The sequence below is a fragment of the Schistocerca serialis genome, chromosome 2, assembly GCF_023864345.2.
Source record: "Schistocerca serialis cubense isolate TAMUIC-IGC-003099 chromosome 2, iqSchSeri2.2, whole genome shotgun sequence".
Classification (NCBI taxonomy): domain Eukaryota; kingdom Metazoa; phylum Arthropoda; class Insecta; order Orthoptera; family Acrididae; genus Schistocerca; species Schistocerca serialis.
In genome coordinates, this window is record NC_064639.1 from 494,263,480 (window position 1) to 494,290,519 (window position 27,040).

The 27,040-nt window shown below is 43.4% G+C and overlaps 1 protein-coding gene across 1 annotated transcript in view; it reads right to left on the reverse strand.

Moving 5' to 3' along the window:
* Positions 1-3,700: 3,700 nt before the first annotated feature.
* LOC126455619 (uncharacterized) overlaps positions 3,701-27,040 on the reverse strand; it is a 74,364-nt gene continuing 51,024 nt past the window's right edge. The window contains exon 3 of the mRNA XM_050091381.1: positions 3,701-4,099. Within this exon, the coding sequence (XP_049947338.1) occupies positions 3,701-4,099 (399 nt within the window). The remainder of the gene's footprint in view (positions 4,100-27,040) is intronic.

A 27,040-nucleotide genomic window follows, 5' to 3' on the forward strand; every position in this document is an offset into this window, starting at 1 on the left:
TGGGGGCTCTCTCATGTTTTAAGTGTTTAATTAGGTACGAGGCGTGTTTTTTAAGTAAGTACCGTTTTGAAATTAAAAACAGACGTGCTAAGATATCTCGATAATTTTATTCTTACATGAAAGCCTGTACATTAATCTACGCACTGACGCCATTTCAGTCTGACTCTTCCTTGTTTACGTTGAGTACTGAGTGTTTAAGATGCATCAGATAATCGTGAGTCCCGCCGGCTGTGAAGTACGGGCTGTTATAAGATTTCTTAGTACTAAAGGCCTAAAAGCGATCGATATTCATCGTGAGATCTGTGCAGTTCACGGAGAAAACATTATGAGTGATGGAATGGTAAGAAAGTGAGTGAGAGCATTTAAAGATGTCCGCACAAATGTGCATGATGAACAACGGAGTGGGCGTCCTTCGGTCGTTAATGAAAGTTTGGTGCAGGAAGTGGACAATAAGGTCAGAGAAAACACACGCTTTACGATTTCCTCCTTGCAGAATTACTTTCCTAATGTTTCTCATAGTGTTTTGTATGGCATTGTGAACGAACACTTGAATTACCGAAAACTGTGCGCACGCTCGGTACCGAAAATGTTGACGGATGTGAACAAAAGCACACGTTTAGACAGTGCACTGACGGTGATGACTTCTTAAGGCAAACTGTTACAGGCGATGAAACATGGGTGGCCTACATCACACCAGAATGAAAGCAACAGTCCATGGAAGTTGAGCAAGGGCATCCTTTTGCTGCAAGACAATGTCCGTCCGCATGTGGCGAATCAGACCCAAGATCTCATCACATCTTTTCGATGGGAAACTCTAGATCATCCTCCATACAGCCCCGATCTTGGGCCCAGTGATTACCATCTGTTCCTGCACTTCAAGAAACATCTGGGTGGTCAGCGTCTTCAAGATGATGAAGTCAAAACAGTGGTGATGCAGTGGTCAATAAGTCAGGCGGCAGACTTCAATGAGGAGAGTATTCAAAAACTGGTACAACGTTATGACAAGTGCGTCAATTTGACGGAAATTGTGTAGAAAAGTAGATTAAGGTACAGGCTTTCATGTAAAAATAAAATTATTGAGATATCTTATCACGTCTTTTTTTTTAATTTCAGAACGGTGCTTACTTAAAAAACACGCTTCGTATAACCACTCTATAAATCACAATATTTACAGTTTCCGTCCTGTTGTGCATCTCCGGTGGATAGCTTCTTCTGTTGCTATTCTGTACACCGTTTTCACACCTTATTTTATATAAATCGTTCTCATCCTTTTTCTTCACACGTATTTTTCACAAAACGTGGTTTAAGCAAATCGTTTCGTCTATACTCAATGAAAGATGCTGTGTTATTGTCGCTGCTCATTTGTTCATCGTTTTGCTTCTGTTCAGTGTTTCTTTTTCCATATTCCATTACAGTACTTGTAGTCAACAAGTCAGGCAGCATGTGTGTGTGTGTGTGTGTGTGTGTGTGTGTGTGTGTGTGTGGAGTGGAGTGTAATGTTTGAGTCATGTGCTGACGACGAAGATGAGAGAACGGAAAGGGTGAAACCCCGTGCCCGCACTTAGCATACTGATTACGAATAGCACCAAGAGCGCCCCCGAGCTTAACTCCCCATCCGACGAATGCATCACCATCAACTGTGTCACATGCCCTAACTTCATGAGACACTGCAGAGAGGTTTGGTATTTAAACCAGGACACTGGCGCAGTCTGTTAGCAGGACCTTTATGCCACCACTTCTCTTCTCCTTGCCGGCCAAATAAGGGCTGTGAGATTTTTTTTCATCACCTTCATTCGAACCGACTTGCCGTTGGGTCGGACACCACTGCACAAGCGTGAGTTACCGACCTCGGCCACGGGAGCGGGTTCTTCAGTTCAGTGTGGCGCTAGTCTTGAAAGTTCTGTGTGAACTGTTGTGGAGTGTCTGCTGAGGAAAGCTTATGTATATGTATGAGAGAGAGAGAAAGAGAGAGAGAGAGAGAGAAGGAGAGAAAGAGAGGGAGAGCTGGAAAGAGGGGACAGAAGACTGAGAAACAGATGTTATTATGTTTTATTTGGGGAAGTTCAAACGGTTCAAATGGCTCTGAGCACTATGAGACTTAACAGCTGAGGTCATCAGTCCCCTAGAACTTAGAACAACTTAAACCTAACTAAACTAAGGACATCACACACATCCATGCCAGAGGCAGGATTCGAACTGCGACCTTAGCGGTCGCGCGGTTCCAGACTGAAGCGCCTAGAACCGATCGGGTACACCGGCCGGCTTTGGGGAAGTGCCTTTGCATTTTTTAAGTGTTATAGTGCGTTGTTTCACAGTGTTGTACACGCCCGGGTTCCCGGGTTCGATTCCCCGCGGGGTCAGGGATTTTCTCTGCCTCGTGATGACTGGGTGTTGTGTGCTGTCCTTAGGTTAGTTAGGTTTAAGTAGTTCTAAGTTCTAGGGGACTGATGTCCATAGATGTTAAGTCCCATAGTGCCCAGAGACATTTGATCATTTAACACAGTGTTGTATTTTCCTTCAAGATTTTCTTTCGTTGTATCATTGCCTTTTGTATTTGGTTGTTCTCCTCTATCGTTAGTTTTCGATAGAAGCTATATCTTTCTTTGAGAATCTTAAGACCAGGGTTGGGTGTTGGGTTGTTTTGGGGAAGCAGACAGCGAGGTCATCGGTCTCATCGGATTAGGGAAGGATGTGGAAGGAAGTCGGCCGTGCCCTTTCAAAGGAACCATCCCGGCATTTGCCTGGAGAAAATTAGGGAAATCACGGAAAACCTAAATCAGGATGGCCGGACGCGGGATTGAACCGTCGTCCTCCCGAATGCGAGTCCAGGGTCTAACCACTGCGCCACCTCGTTCGGTCTTAAGACCAGTCTCAGTGTTGTTTGGCAGATGGTTTTCTTGTGTGAGGTGATCTGCAAAACTGGGATTCGTGCTGTCAGTGTTTAGACTTTTCTGTACTGTGCTGTTTGTGCGGAAAGACATTCGTAGTTCTTTCTTCAGAATGTTTCCCACCATTGGTGTACGTCAGAATGCGTCAGGCTGTGCTCTTTGCAAGCTATTCGCGGATCCCTGTGTTTGTCAAGTGTTTGTGTTCCTGGTTCTTCGGGGTAAGTTATATAATCTATATTAAACTTAAAAAATTGTGATGATAGTAATGATAATGATCTTTGACGGAGATAGTGTTTTACCCCTCAGAAAATTTCAGTTTACTCCTCGGGGGTATTCATCCCCATGTTGGTAACCACTGGACTGAAATCATCACCAAGTTTCATGGTCGCAGCATGATTTTTTCGAAATGATACTAGTCTTAATGACTATTCCGTCGTGTTTCAAATTGCTCAAATGGCTCTGAGCTCTATTGGACTATACTTCTCAGGTCATCAGTCCCCTAGAACTTAGAACTACTTAAACCTAACTTACATAAGGATATCACACACATCCATGCCCGAGGCAGGATTCGAACCTGCGACCGCAAAGGTCGCGCGGTTCCTGACTGTAGCGCCTAGAACCGCTGGGCCACCCCAGCCGGCTCCGTCTTATTTCTCCGTGAAAATATTGACTACGCGCGCATTTAAACCCAGAACATGATTCAGTGATGACTGGCATGCTTTAAGGTAACAAAACCACAATTATGTAATGAAGAAACATTTTCCAAAGTGCATAGTCTGTACATTGAGGATGTAGTATACATAGTTTTCTGATCACAATGCGCCCTTTCTTTCCAGGACTGGAGCCAGGAATTTCATGTGGGACATGAATTTGGAGTTGCTGGTGCAGCGCTCGAAGTACACGTCACTGGTGGTGGCATCGCTGACCGCTTCCTCTGCGTCTTCTGGGAGGAACTCCGGTGCGAGGATGATGGAGGCCGCCACCACGGAGATGCACACCCCGTGTATTGCCAGATCGTCCATGTCCCTCAGCAGCTGCCGCAGCGGGAAGGCGTCCGCCTGCTCGTGGAATCCCAAGGCGCGCAGCGAGGTCTGCAGCGTCTCGTGGTATTCAGACAGCAGCTGGTCGAAGTGGTGTCGGTGAACTTCCTCGCCACCGCTGCTGTACAGGAAGTGTTGAAGGTCGAAAGCTGGTGTCCCCCAGAAGCAATTCTGTAAAGACCGCGTAGTGTTGATTTTGTATCAAACTTACTCTCATTTCTGAAAAAGAAAACGATAAATCTACTGTCTTGTGCGACACGGACTGTACCGTGGATAAATGTGCCCGCCATAGCCAGGTATCCACAATCAGCAGGTGCCTAGCATCAACGAATTTAAGGGGGCGATCAAAATATTTCCGTTCGGAGGACGTACAGTCTAGAATCTGCATGCTAATCATACAAAATCACCGTCAGTATTGAGGCAACCACCCCACCGAAGCCCCAGGTTGATGATATCCGTTTGGTAATACACCGTGTCTTGCTGCGGGAGGAAGCCCGTAACTGCCTACTGCACCTCCTTGTCCGACACGAAACGTCGATCTTTCAAGGCTTTTGTTAAGGTTCTCATAATCACATAGGTAGAGATCAGGACTATAGGGCGGGTGCTGGAGTGTCTCAAACTTGAGCTGGCCTAGCGCCAGAGAGAACGGACATTTGTTTACTCGACAGTACACATTCTTACAAGCAAGTAACGATGACTGCTATGCTTATAACTTTTTATAAATAAAAAAATATAAGTTTCCTTTAATTTACGTCGATGGTCACAAACATTTTTGTTAAGAGATTACCGGTTTCGGTCTATAATGACCATCATCAGACCTGTTTTGTAAAAACAAAGTCCTAATGTACTGCAGCCATAGTGGTTGTTTTGTTTTGTTTTGAACAGTAGTGCTACTGAAAACATGACTCGTGCATAAATCTTATTTATATATATTTGACGATGCTGGTGCTGATTCTGCATTTAACATTTGACGATGCCACTATGGCTGCAGTACATTAGGACTTTGTTTTAATAAAACAGATCTGCTGATGGTCATTATAGACCGAAACCGGTAATCTGTAAACAAAAAATAGACGTAAATTAATGGAAACTTATTGTATATACGGGTCACTCTTTTATTCACCAAAATGTCGCAGCTTGTGATGCTTATAACTACCTACTTTCAATAGTACTTCAAAGTCAGGAAAATATTATAATAACTCTCACACTAGGGTAAAAAAATTACATTTCACGCTACGATAATACATTTATCTTGCAGTACAAGACGTCTAGATTCTTTTATATACTCTGCTTAAAGCCTCGATAAATGAAGGACCGCAACAGCTGTTGATCCTTTATTAAAACGACAGAGTTCGTAGCTGATAGCTGCATCGTGAGATATACAATTGGGTAGAAAAAAATAGAGAAAAATATGATAAAGCATGTTGTCTGTACACTAAGTTAAAATGTCTTAGTCAAATCAAAACAGAACATCCTTCGAATGAACGGTAGTCAGGTGGCAAATTCGGCAGAACAATGGACTCAAACACCCCATATAGCAAGAGATCCTATACTGAAATCCAAGGGAACAGATAGGGTCTAAAATTCAAAGTTTGAAAAATGTGGAATTAAAATGAAGGTAATTAATACGACATGTGTATAATTAGGTAATCTCGCCGCTGGGAGAGAAACAAAACTGAGGAATAGACATGTGTTGCAGTAGCATAAAGATCAGATAACAGCCACAATAAAACAAGAAACTTAAAATATAAAAATGGAACATTAATGGCCAATACAAACGTGTTGTCAGGGGGGAGGGGGAGGAGGGGAAGTAGATATAGAGAAACAGACAAACTAGAAGGCACTGAAGAATTGAAGAAGGGCAGAATGTAAAGCCTAGATAATCACTCAGTCGGAATAAACACAGGCGATAGTCCGACATAACACCTGGCGCTCGGGAACAAGAAGCCGACCAGATAGGTAAACATGCGCAGACTAGGTGCATAAAGTAATTCGTAAGCCTAGCTTTTTCCAATGGGTTAGCGAATAAGGAAGTAAGCTTTATTACGAAAATAGTTTATTGTGCTTCGCTTATACATATTTACACAAATAAAAGTATATCATTGTTCTTTTTTTTACATTATGGCCTATGCAAGGGTATTAACTGTGTCTTGTAGTACAAATCGTCTGCCATCTACTGCTGCTAATAATTCTGGGATTCTTGCTAGCAAATACACCTTGCAATACTTCAAAATCAAGGGTGCTGCTCTAAATTTCGTGATGATGCGCTTGCACTGAAGATCAGGTGCTTTTTCTCCCATGCATAATGAGGATAGCCTTTCCATGCAAAAAACGCTTGAAATTCTGTAATTTTGAAGCAGAATAATCTCTGTTTCTTGAATTACAACAAGTAACTGATAGGCAAAATACGAAGTTCTTTAGTAGTAGTGGTATATAGCACATACTAGGCACACATTTTATAATTCGAAGTCTCTCAATTACACATGCACAGAAAGCTGCTAGTTCTGCCAGCAACAGCATCAAAAACTTGATACTTTTGGCTGCCTTAATATCTCTCTTTCTGCTTATTCAGCAAAGTGACTTTTTATCGTGTTTATATTTACATGTGTCTTGTTCTCATATTACAGAAATGAGGGCTGCACAGGGTGTCGCCAGAGGGGACAGCTGTGTTGAATTAATCGTAAAAGGTGTTGGAATGTATGGAGTGGACAAGTGGTTCTCTGCTGGCGATGGGCGGAGGCGCAGAAAACTTAGACAGCTAGATATTGTCAAAATTCTTTACTGCTAATTATAAACAAACGTAGTGTGACGTGCCTGCAGTAAGCAAACGGCAGTTCGCGGGCGTTAAACCATTGACATACGCATGCCGGCGTGGATGCGCCACTCTAAGCGTTTCTCAGACACTCGGCCCAGTGGTGGGTAGCCTTGATATCAGCAGACAACTGTGGCCTGTGTGTGCTGTGTCTGCTGGCTACACACCAAAGCAGCATGAAGCTAGGGTGATCTCAGTTCACATCTGGACAGTGATGAGGCAACAGGATCCCTGCCAAGAGGCCTTGTGGAAACGGTGACAGAATGGATATGGCCTGATGTAATCCGGCTCTAATGCGTCAGACAGGCGTTGGCAACTCACGGTAGAGAAAGACACGTGGCAGGTGCCGATGCGTAGTCTAGCCATGCTGATGACCTGCTCGGTTAGTGCCTAAGGTATACACTGTCCAGTCGCATTAAAGTGACCACCTGCCAAACCCCTGTATAACCACCTGTGTGGATGTGCTGTGTGGGGCTCCATGTTGCAACTGATTGGATAAGTAAACAAGTGTTAACGGTAGGTGTATATTCCTTTCCTTGTGGAGCCACCGAATTGGTAAGTACTAATACTTCTTGTTCATTGCCTTTTTGTAATGTTCGTGAAGCGTTAAGTCCCGCTTCGTACCTGTCCATGGCTTCGGTCAGGGAAAATACTTTGAAGTTTACCTTTGACAAGACTACGAGAAATACGGCTTTAGAAATTCAAGACTGGCTCCATGAAGATTTCGCTATTTCTGGTTGTAACGCTGAGTTCAGTCAAGTGGATAATGAAAAACATTATTTTTTGAAAAATTTCATAGTTCTGTTATGTTGTACATGCTGTTGTTACTGAGAGCCCAGAGCACATATGAATTCCGTCGTCGTGATGATTCTGTCGGTACCGTTGATAGAAGTAACGCTAACACCGAACTGAAAAACGTCTGGGTGCTAAATCTGCCCTCAGAGCCAGACAACAAGGACTTGATACAGGTACTTCTTGATTATGGACAGGTAAAAAGCAACCAATTCGAAAAATGGTCTGCTAGATACAGGATTCATTGCTACAACAGGATCAGATCTGTACGAATGTTTGTTGCGTCCGACATCCCGTTCCATGTCCTTGTAGGAGATTGAAAGGCATACGTAATAAGAGGGTTGGAACTTAAATAGTAGCAACTATTTATTCACAACCGATACAAAAGAGTTACATGTTTGCATCTGTTACCGTCCTTCAAAGTACTCACCAGCGTTATGCACAACATGTTGCCAAGGATTTGGAAGGCGTAGTATACCGTTAGCAGAGCCTGTTCTGTTGATGGTGGGAGACTTTAATTGTGTTGCAAGATCGGCAGACATCACAGGATGAATCCCTAAATGTAGCCCCTTACACAACGTGATTGGCGAACTAAAACTGATAGACGTCATGGATCGACTATCCATCACGCGATCCCACTGTGGATACGTATCTCCACTTTCAGCCTGACAGGACAGATTTTTTACAACAGGAATCGATATACAGGACTATGAAGTAATCCCCGCCAGCTTTTCGGACCACCACGCAGCTGCCGTTACAATAAAAGGTTTACCCCGGCCCGGAGTAACGGGGAAGGAATGCTGGAAATTAAACTGCAACCTACTCAACACTGAGTGGGCCAAAACAGAATTCTGCCAACGTTATCGAAAATGGGTTCGGCGAAAGCGATTCTTTCGTAACGTTCTTGAATGGCGGGATAAGCTGGTGAAACCTGGAATTCGTAAATTCTTCACAAACGCAGCGTATAGAGTCAGTGAAACTAGGAGGAAGAACATCGAATTCTATTACATGCCTGCTCGAGAACTCGAAGGAAAAGTGGCTAACGAAGAAGACCGATCTCACGAATTGAATAACTTAAGAAAGTGGATTCTAGAACTACAGGAAAAAGAAATCAATTACAAAATAATAACTCACGAAGCTAAGGGATACTGGAAGAAGAAATTGAAGATGTTTTAAAGCACTTATGACGAAATATGAGTCCGGGCGTTGAAGGCAACCGTATGAATTTTACTAAGTCTTTTGGTCGTTATCCAAGCGGAATTCACGGAGCTCATAAAAGAGAAACAAAGACTGGTCAAATGTACTCAACAAATCAACCAGTAATTATATTCCTCGTATCCAAAACTTTGAAACCAATTAGAATAACTGATTATAGGCCAATAACTAAATTGTTCGCCCGTTCAAAAATAATGGCGTGCGTAATAGCCACAAGACTAAAAGAGACTCTTCCAGACATAATCGGGACTGGCCCAACGTTTAGTGTTCCCAACAGGTAGATCATAGATGGACTTTCCTCTCTGAGAGACACGCCCTCTTCAAATGGCTGCACCAAAACGGATAATAGGACTGTTGAACGTCGACCTACGAAGTGCCTTTGACAAAGTCGGTCATCAATATCTAAGGATGTGTTGTAACACTATAATTTCCCACAGGCCACAGTAGATTTTTTACTACGAGGGTGAGTCAAATAAAAACCTTAAATTTGTAATAACAAATCGAAATTTCGCGGCGTTATCCTGTAAGTTGGTAAGCGTGCTACAAACAGCGTGCAGAATGGCCTGTAGGTGGCAGCACAGTGCAGATGCACATATACCGTCGCAGTATCAGTATAAAGATGGCCGCCTTACTTGCGACTTGCACTAGGGAAGAACAGCGTTCTGTTATTCTGTTTTTGCGTAGTGAAGGCATGCCTATTGAAATTCATTGACGAATGAAGGTTCAGTACGATGATGCATGTTTGTCACAGAAGCTAGTCTACGAATGGAGTAGGAAGTTCGCAAATGGTGTGACTTCAGTGGAAGATGTTCCAAGTCCAGGTGAGGCACAACGAGTTGTGACTCCACAGAACATTGCAGCAGTTGAAGCCATAGTGAAGGAAAACCGCCGAGTGACACTGAATGACACTGCAGCATGTTAACAGATTAGTCATAGTTCAGCACACCACATTGTGCATGATGTGTTCCAGTTTCACAAAGTGTTTGCAAGACGGGAGCCACGGCAGCTGACTCCTGAAATGAGAGAACGACGTGTTGATGCTTGTGAAGTACTTCTTCGGCGCTTTTAACGAGAAGGTGATGGCTTCCTTGCAAGAATCGTTACTGGGGTCGATACCTGGGTTCACTTCCACAAACCGGAAACGAAGAGAGCGAGCGAGGAATGGCGCCATTCCTCATCACCAAAACCAAAGCCGTTTCGAACAGAACCATCAGCAGGGAAGGTTATGCTGACTCTTTTTTGGGACGAAAAAGGCGTCATTTTGGAGCATTACATGCCTAGAGGGACCACTGTCACCAATGCATCATACACAGATCTCCTAAAAAATCTTCTGCGGCCTGCAATTAAATCAGAACGACGTGGATTGCTGTCAGCAGGTGTCCTTTTGCAACATGACTGTGCAACGCCCTACATTGCCCGTACAACAGTTGCAACAATCAGAGACCTCCATTTTGAGTGTCTTCCTCATCCACCATACTCATCAGACCTTGCCCCAAGTGATTTCCATATGTCTGGACCTCTCAAAGACGCAATGGGATGAAAGAAATTCAGTTCTGATGAAGAGGTACGCCACAGGGTGCATGACTGGTTGTGCGGACTACCAAAAGAATTTTTTTCTAAAGGAATTTATGCGCTTTGTAAGCGCTGGAGGACTTGCATTGGGCGTGGGTAGAGTATATTGAAAAGCTTTGTACCACTTCTGCACAGTAAATAATATTTAAAAAAATATTTAAGCTTTCCATTTGACTCACCCATATACCACACCGAAATCTAGTGATGTCCAAAATAGAAATAAACGGCCACTTCTTGGGAGAGTTCTCAATTCAGCATTCAGTCGGGACACAATTCTCGTTATTGATGATATTATTTATAATTTCCTTGGCACCAGTGATCAGCGCAATCACCAACTAAAACGCTGCAATAAGTTTTGGTGCATAAACGTTCGTTGCTAAGACTTATTGCGACGATAACAATTGTAATCACGCAACATCAACACTTTGGGGAGATATTAGAAATAACAGATTCTTATAAGGAAATGATATAATGGGAGTAGGATTCGTTATGAATAGGAAGGTAGGGCAGAGAGTGTGTTACTAAGAACAGTTCAGAATCGACAGCAGACTAACACCAACAACGATAGGCAGGCATATATGCCGACGTCGCAAGCTGAAGATGAAGAGATAGAGAAACCGTATGAGGATATTGAAAGGGTAATAAAATATGTAAAGAGAGATGAAAATCTAATAGTGATAGGTGACTGGAATGCAGATGTAGGGAAATAAGGAAAGATTACAGGAGAATATGGGACTGGGACAAGGAATGAGAGAGGAGAAAGACTGAGTTCCGTAATAAGCTTACGCTAGTAATAACGAATACTCTGTTCAGGAATCACAAGAGGAGGATGTATACTTGGATAAGGCCAAGTGATGCAGGAAGATTTCAGTTAGATAACGTCATGGTCAGACAGAGATTCCGAAATCAGATACTGGATTGTAAGGCGTACCCAGGAGCAGACATAGACTCAGATCACAATATGGTAGTGATGAAGAGTAGGCTGAAGTTTAAGACATTAGTCAGGAAGAATCAATACGCAAAGAAGTGGGATACAGAAGTACCAAGGAAAGACGAGATACACTTGAAGTTCTCTAAGGCTATAGATACAGCAATAACGAATACCTCAGTAGGCAGTACAGTTGAAGAGGAATGGACATCCCTAAAAAGGGCGACAACAGAAGCTGGGAAGCAAAACATAGGTACAAAGAAGGTAACTGCGAAGAAACCATGAGCAACATAAGAAATACTCAATTATAAGGAGGAAGTACAAAAATGTTCCGGGAGGCTCAGGAATACAGAAATACAAGTCGCTGAGGAATGAAATAAATAGGAAGTGCAGGGAAGCTAAGACAAATTGACTGCATGAAAAACGTGAAAAAAAAACGAGAAAGAAATGATTGTCGGTAGGACTGACTCAGCACACAAGAAAGTCTAAAAAACCTTTGGTGACATCAAAAGCAAGGGTAATAACATTAAGAGTGCAACGGGAATTCCACTGTTAAATGCAGTGAGAGAGCCGGTAGGTGGAAAGAATACTTTCAAAGCCGCTATTAGGTGGAAGATTTGTCTGATGTGCTAGAAGAAGAAACAGGAGTCGATTTAGAAGAGATAGTGGACCCAGTATTAGAATCGGAATTAAAAGAGCTTTGGAGGACTTAAGATCAAATAAGGCAGAAGGTATAGATAACATCCCACAGAATAAAAACTTCCTGGCAGATTAAAACTGTGTGCCGGACCGAGACTCGAACTCGGGACCTTTGCCTTTCGCGGGCAAGTGCTCTACCAACTGAGCCACCCAAGCACGACTCACGCCCCGTCCTCACAGCTTTACTTCTGCCAGTATCTCGTCTCCTACCTTCCAAACATTACAGAAGCTCTCCTGCGAACCTTGCAGAACTAGCACTCCTGAAAGAAAGGATATTGTGGAGACATGGCTTAGCGATTTTCACTCTGCAGCGGAGTGTGTGCTGATATACTGGCAGAAGTAAAGCTGTGAGGACGGGGCGTGGGTCGTGCTTGGGTGGCTCAGTTGGTAGAGCACTTGCCCGCGAAAGGCAAAGGTCCCGAGCTCGAGTCTCGGTCCAGCACACAGTTTTAATCTGCCAGGAAGTTTCATATCAGCGCACACTCCGCTGCAGAGTGAAAATCTCATTCTGGATCCCACAGAATTTCTAAAATCGTTGGGGTAAGTGCCAACAAAACGACTATTCACATTGGTGTGCAGAATGTATGAGTCTGGCGACATATCACCCGACTTTCGGAGAAACATCATCCACACAATTCTGAAGACGGCAAAACATGACACGTGTGAGAATTATCGCAAAACCAGCTTAACAGCTCATGCATCCAAGTTGCTGACAAGAATAATATACAGAAGAATGGAAAAGAAAATTGAGGATGCGCTAGATGACGATCAGTTTGGCTTTAGGAAAGGTAAAGGCACGAGAGAGGCAATTCTGACGTTGCCGTTAATAATGTAAGCAAGACTAAAGAAAAATCAAGAAACGTTCATAGGATCTGTCGACCTTGAAACAGCTGTGTTCGACAATGTAAAATGGTGCAAGATGCTCGAAATTCTGAGAATAGTAGGGTTTAGCTATAAGGAGAGGCGAGTCATATACAATACGTACAAGAGTCAATGGGGAATAATAATAGTGGACTCCAAGGACGAAGTGCTCGTATTAAAAAGGGTGTAGGACAAGGATGTAGTCTTTCGCCCCTACTGTTCAATCTGTACATCGAGGAAGCAATGATGGAAATAAAAGAAAGGTTCAGGAGTGGAGTTAAAATTCAGGGTGAAAAGATATCAATGATACGATTCGCTGATGACATTGCCGTCCTGAGTGAAAGTGAAGAAGAATTACATGATCTGCTGAATGGAATGAACAGTCTAATGAGTACAGGATATGGGCTGAGAGTAAATGGAAGAAAGACTAAGGTAATTAGAAGTAGTAGAAATGAGAACAGCGACAAACTTAATATCAGGATCGATGGTCAAGAAGTAGACAAAGTTAAGGGGGTAGGACGTCAAACGGGCCGACTTGGAGCAGGAGAGGCACCACAGGACATTTTAATTTCTACTGTCTATACTTTTACAAATAAATTCATAAAACTTTGTCAGCATGACCAAGAAGGATTTAGGACTCACACTCATAGCAGTGGAAGTTCAAAAACGTAGCAAAATACCTTTTTTTTTACATGTGAAATTTCATCATTTTTTGACTGACTACTGGCTGCATTTGTTTCTGTAGGTACACTTTTCTTCCTAAGTAAGAGAGATTCTTCGATGAATTTTGCACAGCATGCAAGCAGTACTTACAGGTGTATGAAACTCTAGAATTTTCCAAATCTATTAAAAACTGTGGTAAAAATTGAGATAATTAACTATAAAATTTGAGTTTTTTCTAAATATGAAGTTTAAAATGTAAGACTTCTTTCATTTTTTCATAAATTAAATAAACTGTAGAGTTTCATACACATGTAACTATAATATGTATGCTGTGCAAAATTCATCGAAGAATCTCTCTTACTTAGGAAGAAAAATGTACCTATAGCAACAAATTCAGCCAGTAGTAAGTGAAAAAATGATGAAATTTCACGTGTAAATTAATGTATTTTGTTACCTTTTTGAGCTTCCACTGCTATGAGTATGAATCCTGAATCCTTCCTGATCATGCTTTCAAAGTTTTATGAATTTATTTGTAAAAGTATAGACAGTGAAAATTAAAATGTACCTGTGGTGCCGCTCCTGCTCCAAGTCGGCCCGTTTGACGTCCTACCCCCTCCCCCCCCTCACCCCACTTAAGGAAATCTGCTTCCTAGGCAATAAAAAAATCAATGACGGACGGAGCAAGGAGAACATCAAAAGCAGAATAGAGATGGCAAAAAGGACATTCCTGGCCAAGAGAAGTCTACCAATATCAAATTATTATTATTTCTGGATTTACAATGTGAGTACATATTCTAGATTACAGTAAGTCACTAATTATTGTTCTCCACTCTTCTCTATTTGTCCATAAATCTTCAGGAATGTTGTTCTTCCTCATTGCTGACTGAACTCCCTGTATCCATGTATCAGGTGGTCGTCCCCTTTTTCTTCTTCCAATTGGTACCCAGTCGATTATGCATTTTGGTAGCCTTTCTTGTTCCATTCGTCTGATGTGTCCATACCATTTAAGTTGTTTGTGCTCGACGAAATCAATAATTGAATTTTTACATTTCATCTTGTCTCTGATTACTTCATTTCTTATTCTTTCTCATCTTGATATTCTTGCTGAACGTCTCCAGAAATCCATTTCTGTGGCTAATAATTTTGATTTCAGTTGCCATTTTGTTGTCCACACTTCTGAACCATATGTAATAATGCTCCTAATTATTGTTTTAAAAATCCTTATTTTGTTATCAGTTGTTATGTGTTTGTCCCAGAGAATTCCATTCAATAAAGAGATTGTCGTCTTTCCAGAATTTATTCTTGATCTAATTTCTTTGTCCTGTTTCCCATCATTTGTAATTTTCACACCTAAATATTTATATTCCTCAATAGCTGTTATTGTTCCCGTCCCTTCTTCTAATATTAAGTCTCCATTCACTCCACCAATTATCATGTACTTTGTTTTATTCATGTTTACATTTAGACCTGATTTTTTATATTCTTGAATCAATTTTCTGGTCATATACTCTATGTCCTCATAGTCTTGGGCTATAATCAGTTGGTCATCTGCAAATTGTAACGAGTATATTGTTCTATCATTTATTGGTACTAATATCAAATATCTGCCTTAATTTGAGGAAGAAATTTCTGAGAATGTACGTCAGGGGTACTGCATTGTATGGTACTGAAACATGGACTGTGGGAAAACCGGAACAAAAGAGAACCGAAGCATTTGAGGTGTGGTGCTACAGACGAATCTTGAAAATTAGGTGGACTGGTAAGGTAAGGAATGAGGAGGTTCTGCGCAGAATCGGAGAGGAAAGGAATATGTGGAAAACAGTGATAAGGAGAAGGGACAGGATGACAGGACATCTGTTAAGACATGAGGGAATGATTTCCATAGTATTAGAGGGAGCTGTAGAGGTCAAAAATTGTAGAGGGAGACAGAGACTGAAATACATCCAACAAATAATACTGGACCTAGGTTGCAAGCGCTACTCTGAGATGAAGAGGTTAGCACAGGAGAGAAATTCGTGGCAGGCCGCATCAAACCAGTCAGAAGACTGATGACCTGAAAAAAATGGAAACAGCAGGAGCAACCGTCACCCCACATCCCTTCACATAATGCGACGAAAAGGATGTGTTCGTCGTTAAACTGAAGATGAACGTGAACTAATTAGTTGAGGACAGTTTGAAATCAATGGTGGACAAAGTAAGAGGCACCTTACTAGCGAACAGCTCTGTAAGAACTTAAATCTTATTGAAAGGATACATTACGTCAATATGCTGGCTCTTTCGAAGATGTGGTACATAGCTCAAATAATACCCATTGAGCTAAATTGCTCAAATTAATAAGTATATCGATGGTTCATCTGAAAAGGGATGCTATACCTTGAAGCCAGTGACCAGCTAACATGTCGTCAAATGACTGTGGATTAGGCTTAATAGATTGTGAGATAAAATGCTCAGTCCTCCTTAGTTAAAAACTCTTATAAAATTCTAGAAACAACCACAAAATCAGTAGTATTTATTGGAGGCCGCGTGGGGGAATTGCCAGAAGAAGTAAAACTCAACGACGGGCACCACACTCTTAAAATCACAACAGACATTCTCGAAAAATTCCCAAATAAAAAGAAGTTCACTATGAAAAATATTATGGAAGAACTACAGAAGGATGGGGCCCACACACCAGCCAGCCAAATAAAACACATATCTGAATTGGACGACAATCTGATCTAACTTTTCGGATCCGACTATAAGCTCAACGCTGCGCTCAGCCGATTACATGTTCTTAAGCGATGTTTCTCCGATAGCATGATGGTGACACTACCTGACGCTCACGGGAAACACTTACTATGAACATTGTGGCTTGACTGACACAAAAAATGGTTCAAATGGCTCTGAGCACTATGGGACTTAACTTCTGACGTCATCAGTCCCCTAGAGCTTAGAACTACTTAAACCTAACTAACCTAAGGACATCACACACATCCATGCCCGAGGCAGGATTCGAACCTGCGACCGTAGCGGTCGCGTGGTTCCAGACTGTAGCGCCTAGAACCGCTCGGCCACTCCGTGACTGACACAGCGCTGCACCGAAAAGTAGGCTGCTCATGAGTCCTAGGCCTGTGGAAGTGGGTTAAATTTAAATGTACAATGCTATTATGGACAACAACGGCTGGAATTAACGCCAGGAAGATAATGTACGTAGATATTAAAAAGTTTCCGGCTTCTAAAACGAGAGCAGTCACTTGACTTATGCACCGAGGTAACAAAAGCCTTGGGATAGAGAAACGCGAAATACAGATGGCGGTAGGATCGCATACACAAGGTATAAAAGGGTAGTGAATTGGTGCAGCTGTCATTTGTACTCAGGTGATTGATGCGAAATGATTTCCAACATGACAATGGCCGCAAGATGGGAATTTACAGACGTTGCTGGAGACATTCCATTACGGAAAGCGTTAGGAAGTTCAATATTCCGAGACTCACGGTGTCAAGAGTGTGTCGAGAATACCAAATTTCAGGCATTACCTCTCGCCACAGACAACGCAGAAGCTGACGCCCCACACTTCACGATGCAGACCAGCGACTTTTCCGTGGAGCTGTCAGTCTTGACAGACAAGTAACACTGCGTAAAATAACCGCAGAAATCAATGTGCGGCGTACGACGAACGTATCCATTATGACAGTGGGGCGATATTTGGTGTTAATGGACTACGTTCGAGTGTCGTGCAGGTCCCACGAAACCATGAACTCAAGTTGCCACGAAGGGCCTATGCAAGCTGTTGGTGGCTTCATAATAGTGTGCGCTGTGTTTACATGGAATAGACTAGGTCCTCTGCTCTAATTGAACCTATAATTGACTGGAAATGGTTATGTTTGTTTACTTGGAGACCATTTGCAGCTATTCATGGACTTCATATCCCAAAACAACGATGGAATTTTTACGGATGACAATCCGCCATGTCACCAAAACACAACTGTTCGCGACTGATATGAAGAGCATCCTGAACAACTCGAGTGAATGGTTTGGCCACCCAGATCACCCGGCATGAACCCCATATATCATTTATGAGACAAAATCGAGAGTTGAGTTCGTGCATAAAATCCGGCATCGGCAACATTTTCGCCATTATGGATGGATATGGAGGCAGCACAGCTCAATATCTCTAAAGGGGACTTCCAACGGCTTGTTGGGTCCATGCCACGTCGAGTTGCCGCATTACGCTTGGCAATTCGAGGTCCGTCGTGATGTTAGGAGCTATCCTGTGACTTTTGTCACCTCAGTGTATGTTCCTATGTAAACTATGTCATCAACGACGGAGGTGAATCTGTAATTGATTTCAAAATACAGTTGCACCAAGGACGGCACAAAGTCGTCAGAAGCAATTGGAAAAAGGGAAAATTGGGCCCGTTCATACACTTTTTATAACAAGAAGAATTTAGTTACTTAAGGAAACTTGAATACAGCTGAAGAAAGCTAGCCGATGACGGCATAAAATGGCGAGTTCTATATTTACAAAAAAAAAAAAAAAAACTTTTAAGGCATACGCTCATGAAAAGCGGTAAATTCGGGTTCGAGTTCCCGTCCGGCACAAATTTTCAATTTCCGCCATTGCATCACCACAATGCCCTGGAAGCCACTAATTTCCAACGATCTCTTCCCTTTCTTCCCCATTCTCCATTTCATATAGAAGTGTCGTATAATTACCACTGTGTAACAGTATAAGCATTATCACCAGAAGATGACAAACGATTTTTACTGCAAGACGAAGTTAATGCCTTAGCAATGGGATACAATAATATTATAAACACATGGGCTTTAGCTAATTTTCTGACTTAAAAAGTAATGTTCTTTTAGTTGTGTAAATGAATATGCATAAAACAAGAAGCCATTCTTGCAATAAAATTTGTTTCCGTACTGTCTACATGGAAAAATATAGGTTTTTTTGTAATGCAAGACAAGGTTAATGTCCTGGCATGGGGGTCATACGTGTTCGACTGTCTTTGAAAAGTAGTTGAAAGTGGCTAGTTGAAATCTCGCCATCTTTTGTTTCCTATTGATACGGAATTGTTTTACATTCAGATGTTAAAACTACTGCTCAGTATCTTATTTTATCAAAGAGTCACTAGTTTTCACTATGTGATAGCTTAAGTCACTAGTTTAGAAGTGTATCTTATCCTTAAAGTTGGATTAGTAGTGACAATAAGTGAGCCACATGTATTTTGTACTATGTAGGAGAGATTTAAGTATTTTGATTTCTAGTTACTTTAATGTGCTATTTTACCCTTGACGCAAAAATAGAAATTTCGCCCGTGATCTGAGATCGAATTTCCGTATGTGTGGAACCCTGTCGACAGATTTTACTACTCCCCAGTTTCGTAGTAGTATAGTAAGCAAACCAAGCAGGCTCCATGTTGAGCTAGGTGTTTACGATGCTAACATGTCATATTTGCTGTTTTTTGTAGTTACGCTTTCGCATTGCAAAAATTTGCCGTTTAAGTAAAATATCTCTGCAGAGTGTCTCATTTTTGCAATAATGTGCTGAAAAGTAATACTTCCTAACTTTAATGTGAAAACTCTTAAAGTTTTTTTAAATAAAACAAATTTTATTAACATACAACATTGTTATTTTTCATATCTAAATGGTTCAAATTGCTCTAAGCACTAAGGGACTTAACATCTGAGGTCATCAGTCCCCTAGACTTAGACCTGCTTAAACCTAACTAACCTAAGGACATCACACACATCCATACCCGAGGCAGGATTCTCACCTGCGACCATGGCGGTCGGGCGGTTCCAGACTGAAGCGCCTACAACTGCTCGGCCACATGGGCCGGCGGTACAGATTAAGAATGCCAAATAAATCCTGGAGACACTAAGGGAGGAGGGGGCGTGGTGGTGTAGGAAGGACCAATAGGAACACACTGCACTGGTAGGAGAGGGGAGATGTCATTTTTGGGTCATAAATTATCATCTTTATTATGACAATTTCGGACTCCTAGTCAAACATGAGCACAAGTGCACAATTAGGTAGCCATCTCGCATTTAATTAATGTTAATTATAATGACACTTATAGACCATTAATCATAATTAAAGTGACAGTTATAGGTTACTAATTTCACCCTAAAAAAGCAAAGGAGAACAATGGGGTCTTTGTCCTGAAACCAGCAGAGCCCCTCTACTGTCGTAGTGGGAGATCACTGGGGGTGGAAAATTCCTTCATGAGCAACCATGACGGTTTGCTGGTAACGTTATAAAATTAATTGACGATGAGAATGAAAAGAGAGTTATGACGTAATCTAGAAGTAGAAATTGAAAGTAATAAATGTTATATGCAATACAATATGCAATACAGGCAAAATACCTAACTTGACTACGCTAAGTCGATAGTGTACAAATTATGGCAGGAAGGTCATCGTGCTGAGTGTAGTGAGATTCAAGTATCTAAGCTAAAAATGAAGAAGAAAACTGTGCACATTAAATACCCCACTTACGAAATCGATAAACGTGTTATTATACTGCATTTCCTGCGTTATTGTGAACAATACAAAGAAATAACTTCACGAAAGGTACACAGCTTTTAATAGTAAATGCAAAAATCGACTCCTGGGATCGCAGTGGCCGTTGTATAAAATATACAGAACACAGCCACAAGATGCGTATTGTTATTTTTTTACCCGTTTCGCTGGTTAGAGACGGGCAACCTCAGATATTCATTGCCCTGTTGGTGACACATTAAAAAGCAAGCACCGCTTATCAGAAACATAAAGTGTCAAAATAAAAAATAATACATGTACTGTAGAGGAGCTCTGTACATTATATAATGACATGGAATGATACCAGCGCAAATTGTTCTGATATGCTGAAACTGTGCTGCAGTGAGTACGTGGTGGTAATTCCAAATTTGTGCAAGATCCGATTTTCCAGCCCGCGACAAGAAAGAAGCGAAAACCGCAGACATGTGACATTACATACAACCTCATACCGTTAGAGGAAATAAAAATATGCTCATATCATAACAATTGTTAAAAAGGAGTTGATTGTTTCGCAGCTTGTTACAAGCCCTTCGACTTTAACGCCATTTGGGATACTTGCAATTTAGTGTCACTGCTTACTTAATCGCGATGAAGATTAGAAAAATCTCTTATCTGTTCTAGCCAACTATTAGAAAAGATAGGTAAAATGAGAATTTAAGCATGATTTTCATTGCGATTTATTATGTGTAATATGGTAGGATTTACTACCAAACTAATGCCAACATATAAAGGCAAACTGGTGAACTATCCTTTTTTTGTTTTTGGAATCTATATGAAATGCCGACATTACTAATGATTAATTTTTGTGAAACGTAATCAATTTAAATACAATTGTACTCTGAAGCAGTTACCGCACACATGATATTGTAATGTGCACAAAGAATGCCAAGATTCTCTGATGATGGGTTAATCTCTAAACGCGTCAATAAATGTGAATTGCTGAACACCAAGTGAAAAATTATTTTCAAGCTAGCTAATCAGCACTGTCAAAAGCCTTAAGAAATTTATGTATGTTACAACCACACACTAAAAGTGCCTGAAGGAAAGATATGATAGTTGCATTTGCATTTTATCGCGGGCACAGTATAATTAATCGTAAAATCTGCATGATACATAAAAATTATGTATAATACTGACTGCATGAATGAAGTAGCCTAGACCCAAAATAGAAAGGGTTATCTCCGTCTTATGAGGCTGTGTGGAACAATTAGAGTCAATCTTACTACAAAGAACAGCAATAAAGAGCAGAATCGCGACTGAAACATGTCTGTCAATGACACTTACAATAAGCAGCGAGTGGTGGTCCATCACAGTGATTGAATACCTCTGTTAGTTCAGACAAGGTGGTATCTTATTTGATGATGTACACAGCGACTTCATAAAGGATGTTACATATGTCGTCCCACGTTAAGGCCATTGTGCAACGAGAGTGGCACATTGTCACTAGAGAGTATATGTTCAGGCTTTCCTGCAGAGACAATTCTGCTGCGGCTCGGATAGCAGGTGCAGTACGGTGTGAGAGTGAAATGGCGCGGCAACTGGAAACATGATAGAAAGATAAGTACGCGGAACAATATGAATTTGACAAAACGTCTAAAATACACACAGATTAACCGTGAAAGCTCGGTAGTATATGGATCAAATGCAGTATCACGTGCAGCAGTAGCGAAATGGTTCAAATAATTTGGCCAAAGTCTTACAGACATGTGTGATCGGAGCAGTCCAGACCTTCCACATGCGATTTCCATCTCTTTCTGAAAGCTGCAAAAACATCTGCAGGTAGTGGAGGCCAGAGGGAGATGGGGGCGGCGGGAGGAGGGAGGCAAGTGACTTTCAAACGCTGAGGACGTTCACATAGTGGTTCCCGAATGGCTCCTTGAGAAACTGGAAAACGAGCGGATTTCTGTAGTCGGGGAGTTGAGCGATTGGTAGAAGGTTACGACCGTTGTTTGCAGAGCCTTGGTGACTAAGTTGAGAAATGGCGACTTGTATCTGCGTGACTCTGACGTGTAGTGCAGCATTCAATAAAAGTTAGTTGGCCTACCATGATAATGTGTACCATCGTACCATCATTATGAATTGACAGTTTGTTGCCTGTTGGTACTTCTAATTACCATCAATGTCGTTCCTTGTTTGTTTTGTTTACACACATATTTCCCACATCCTAGACTAACAGTTGTTTAAGAATACTACGCTGCCCTCTACATCTCGTTTGCTAGTCAAAGAGACAAAGATACGCGTGCAAATGACGCTAACAATCATGCAGGTTTCAAAATCTTCCGGTTTTGAAAGATTTTTGACAGAATATGCACCAGTGGAGTTCAACATCACTTTACGTGAAACTGTAGAAAAATGAGAAAAGACATAAAATATTGCTTACATGAAAATCCTTTCAGAAGTAGAACGATGTCTGAGACTAAAACTGACAGAAGGTGGGTGAGACATAGACAACTCAATTATTTTCTTCAGAGGAAAAAACTCGGTGAAATACACTCCTGGAAATTGAAATAAGAACACCTTGAATTCATTGTCCCAGGAAGGGGAAACTTTATTGACACATTCCTGGGGTCAGATACATCACATGATCACACTGACAGAACCACAGGCACATAGACACAGGCAACAGAGCATGCACAATGTCGGCACTAGTACAGTGTATATCCACCTTTCGCAGCAATGCAGGCTGCTATTCTCCCATGGAGACGATCGTAGAGATGCTGGATGTAGTCCTGTGGAACGGCTTGCCATGCCATTTCCACCTGGCGCCTCAGTTGGACCAGCGTTCGTGCTGGACGTGCAGACCGCGTGAGACGACGCTTCATCCAGTCCCAAACATGCTCAATGGGGGACAGATCCGGAGATCTTGCTGGCCAGGGTAGTTGACTTACACCTTCTAGAGCACGTTGGGTGGCACGGGATACATGCGGACGTGCATTGTCCTGTTGGAACAGCAAGTTCCCTTGCCGGTCTAGGAATGGTAGAACGGTGGGTTCGATGACGGTTTGGATGTACCGTGCACTATTCAGTGTCCCCTCGACGATCACCAGTGGTGTACGGCCAGTGTAGGAGATCGCTCCCCACACCATGATGCCGGGTGTTGGCCCTGTGTGCCTCGGTCGTATGCAGTCCTGATTGTGGCGCTCACCTGCACGGCGCCAAACACGCATACGACCATCATTGGCACCAAGGCAGAAGCGACTCTCATCGCTGAAGACGACACGTCTCCATTCGTCCCTCCATTCACGCCTGTCGCGACACCACTGGAGGCGGGCTGTACGATGTTGGGGCGTGAGCGGAAGACGGCCTAACGGTGTGCGGGACCGTAGCCCAGCTTCATGGAGACGGTTGCGAATGGTCCTCGCCGATACCCCAGGAGCAACAGTGTCCCTAATTTGCTGGGAAATGGCGGTGCGGTCCCCTACGGCACTGCGTAGGATCCTACGGGCTTGGCGTGCATCCGTGCGTCGCTGCGGTCCGGTCCCAGGTCGACGGGCACGTGCACCTTCCGCCGACCACTGGCGACAACATCGATGTACTGTGGAGACCTCACGCCCCACGTGTTGAGCAATTCGGCGGTACGTCCACCCGGCCTCCCGCATGCCCACTATACGCCCTCGCTCAAAGTCCGTCAACTGCACATACGGTTCACGTCCACGCTGTCGCGGCATGCTACCAGTGTTAAAGACTGCGATGGAGCTCCGTATGCCACGGCAAACTGGCTGACACTGACGGCGGCGGTGCACAAATGCTGCGCAGCTAGCGCCATTCGACGGCCAACACCGCGGTTCCTGGTGTGTCCGCTGTGCCGTGCGTGTGATCATTGCTTGTACAGCCCTCTCGCAGTGTCCGGAGCAAGTATGGTGGGTCTGACACACCGGTGTCAATGTGTTCTTTTTTCCATTTCCAGGAGTGTAATACAAAGCGGTGAAGCCTGCAGAACGTGGCTACAAACTGTGGCGTACTGATGACCTGATAAGCTACATTCTTTCCTTTGATTTTTATCAAGGGAGAAATACAGCTTTGGGCAGTGAATTTGAAAACTGTGCGTCAGGATTAGTTTTTCGAAGAAGTATTGGAATAAACACAAGGGGCAGGACTTCAATAACTTTTTCACATACTTTTTCCTACCTGGAGGGCAAAAATAGAGACAATTCTCTTTTGTGGCATAATAAGGATAAATTGGAAAAGTTCCCCATCATACCTTTCATCTTCTGAGGAAATGAAAAGAGGTTACTTTCATTATAAGATGTCATCCTCTAGAACTGAGGTACTTTGTTGGGACAATAAAATTGGGTGTCTGGCTTCCAAGTATTATAGAACAGAAGTAATGTTAATCTCCAGAAAGCAGAAGGATGCCATTAAAATCAACATTAAACGTCCTTTGTAGTAAAGGTCTAGTGTTTTAATATGGAATTTGTGAACCACATTGACAGAATTTGTGAACCACATCGGTTGGGAATAAAATCCAAACAGGATTCCTAACTCGTAATGACCTATTTTGTGGGTTGTATAGAAAGATTTCACTTATAGAGTTTAGGAGAAATGTTACTCAGGAACTGATGGGACAAATGAATGAAAAGCATATCAGTCCCAGAGCTGCAAGACAGATTAAAACTGTGTGCCGGACCGAGACTCAAACTCGGGACCTTTGCCTTTCGCAGGCAAGTGCCCTACCAACTGAGCTACCCAAGCACGACTCACGCCTCGTCCTCACAGCTTTACTTCTGCCAGTACCTCGTCTCCTACCTTCCAAACTTAGCAGAAGCTCTCCTGCGAACCTTGCAGAACTAGCACTCCTAAAAGAAAGGATACTGCGGAGACATGGCTTAGCCACAGCCTAGGGGATGTTTCCAGAATGAGATATTCACTCTGCAGCGGAGTGTGCGCTGATATGAAACTTCCTGGCAGATTAAAACTGTGTGCTGGATCGAGACTCGAACTCGGGACCTTTGCCTTTCGCAGGCAAGTGCTCTACCAACTGAGCTACCCAGGCACGACTCACGCCTCGTCCTCACAGCTTTACTTCTGCCAGTATCTCGTCTCCTACCTTCCAAACTTAACAAAAGCTGTATATATGGTTCTCGGGCGAGACGTCGGATGTCATAGTGCAAACTCCACAATATTTCGTCAGCGCAACTGGCCGACATCTTCAGGTGCGACGAACACACTGCTAAGGCAGGTTTTTTTTCCTTTATTGTAATTTTAATCACCTATACAGGCGGGCTGGCAGCAGCACATTACGCTGCTCTTCAGCCTTAAGTGGAACAATAACATGGCGTAGAGGTGATACAGACAATACAAAAAACGGAGGGCAAAAAAAGGAGATACAAAAAAAACAATAAACATGAAGCCGTTCACGTTGGACGATAAAAACACTAACACTTGTGGACACGGCGCACAAAACATGGAGAACGGCGATGGCACACATGTGAACAATGGAGTCGTAACTGCACGAAACACAAAACGAAGCACACATACGAGATACTGATGTCGATGATCTCCGGCGCGCGAATGTTCACTATGTGTGTCCGGGGACCTGCCAAGAGAGGAGGAGGAGGAAGGGGAGTGGGAGAGCGAGAGGGGAGAGCAGAGATGCCACGGGCAGGGGAGAAAGGGGGGAGGGAGGAAGGGGGAGGGGAAACCCGGGGGAAGAGGGGTGGAGGGAGGGGACGTAGAAAAAGGAAAGAGAAGGGAAGGGAAGAGAAGGGAGGGAGGGTGCCCAAAGGAAAGTACACTGGAAGTGGGGGGTGGGGCAGGGTCAAAGTTGATAGGAGGGGTAGATGGAGGGGAGGAGGACATCACCAGGGAAGGGGAGCTGGCGGAAGCCACCTTGGGAGAGGGTAAGGAGGGTGGAGAGATGGAGACCGGGTGGGACGTGCGATTACAGGCGCGGCAGCGGGTGGGGGTGGGAGAGGATCGGGGAGACGAGCGGGTGAGGAGGATCGAGTTTACGGGAGGTGTACAGGATCCGTATCCTTTCAAGGAAAAGGAGGAGGTGGGGGAAGGGGATGAGATTGTACAAGATCCGCGTGGGGGAGGGGAGACGGATGCGATAGGCGAGGCGGAGAGCATGACGTTCAAGGATTTGGAGGGATTTATAAAAGGTAGGGGGGGCGAAGATCCAAGCTGGATGGGCATAACAAAGGATAGGGCGGACGAGGGACTTATAGGTTTGGAGGATGGTGGAGGGGTCCAGACCCCACGTACGGCCAGAGAGGAGCGTGAGGAGACTGAGGCGGGAGCGTGCCTTGGCTTGGATTGTCCGGAGGTGGGGAGTCCAGGAGAGGCGACGGTCGAGGGTGACGCCAAGGTACTTAAGGGTGGGAGTGAGGGCGATAGGACGGCCATAGATGGTGAGATAGAAATCAAGGAGGCGGATGGAAGGGGTGGTTTTGCCTACAATGATCGCCTGGGTTTTGGTGCTAAGGCAGGACCAGGGCCCCCTATTTATGCCAGTTTTAGGCAGGAAGTGCGCATGCGTGGAGGCGCCAAATTCGATGGCCAATAGCGACGATATCAGCTGGTAGCTGGAAGGACAGTAACGCCACCTACAGGATGAAGAACCAAATACTTCGGCGCACGCGCGGAGGCTGCCGCCGCTGCTCTGCGCTGCCATCGGCCGCCCCAGCGACCTCTGTCGGAAGCCGCAAGCGCGGAGGCTGCCGCTGTTACTCTGCGCAGCCATCGGCCGCCCCAGCGACCTCTGACGGAAGCCGCAAGCAAATCTGCGCGTCCACGTAGGCGCCTTGATTCTTCTCCCGTTGTCAACAGAATATTTATGTTGCTGGCGAATCGTCGTCAGTCTCATGACCAATAGTATTCCTCTCTGCTCGAAGCGACTTCAATATGGCCAGTGCTGGATCCCAAGCTGTACTAAGCTGAAAGCCCGTGTCTCTGTTTACAAGATTCGTCGAGCTACGTATTTCCACTGCTTCCTTAATAACACTGTCCCAGTACGAACTGGTCGATGCGAGAATTTTTGTATGTTGATAATTCATAGAATGGCCTGTACTGAGACAATGCTCGGCCACTGCAAACTTTTCT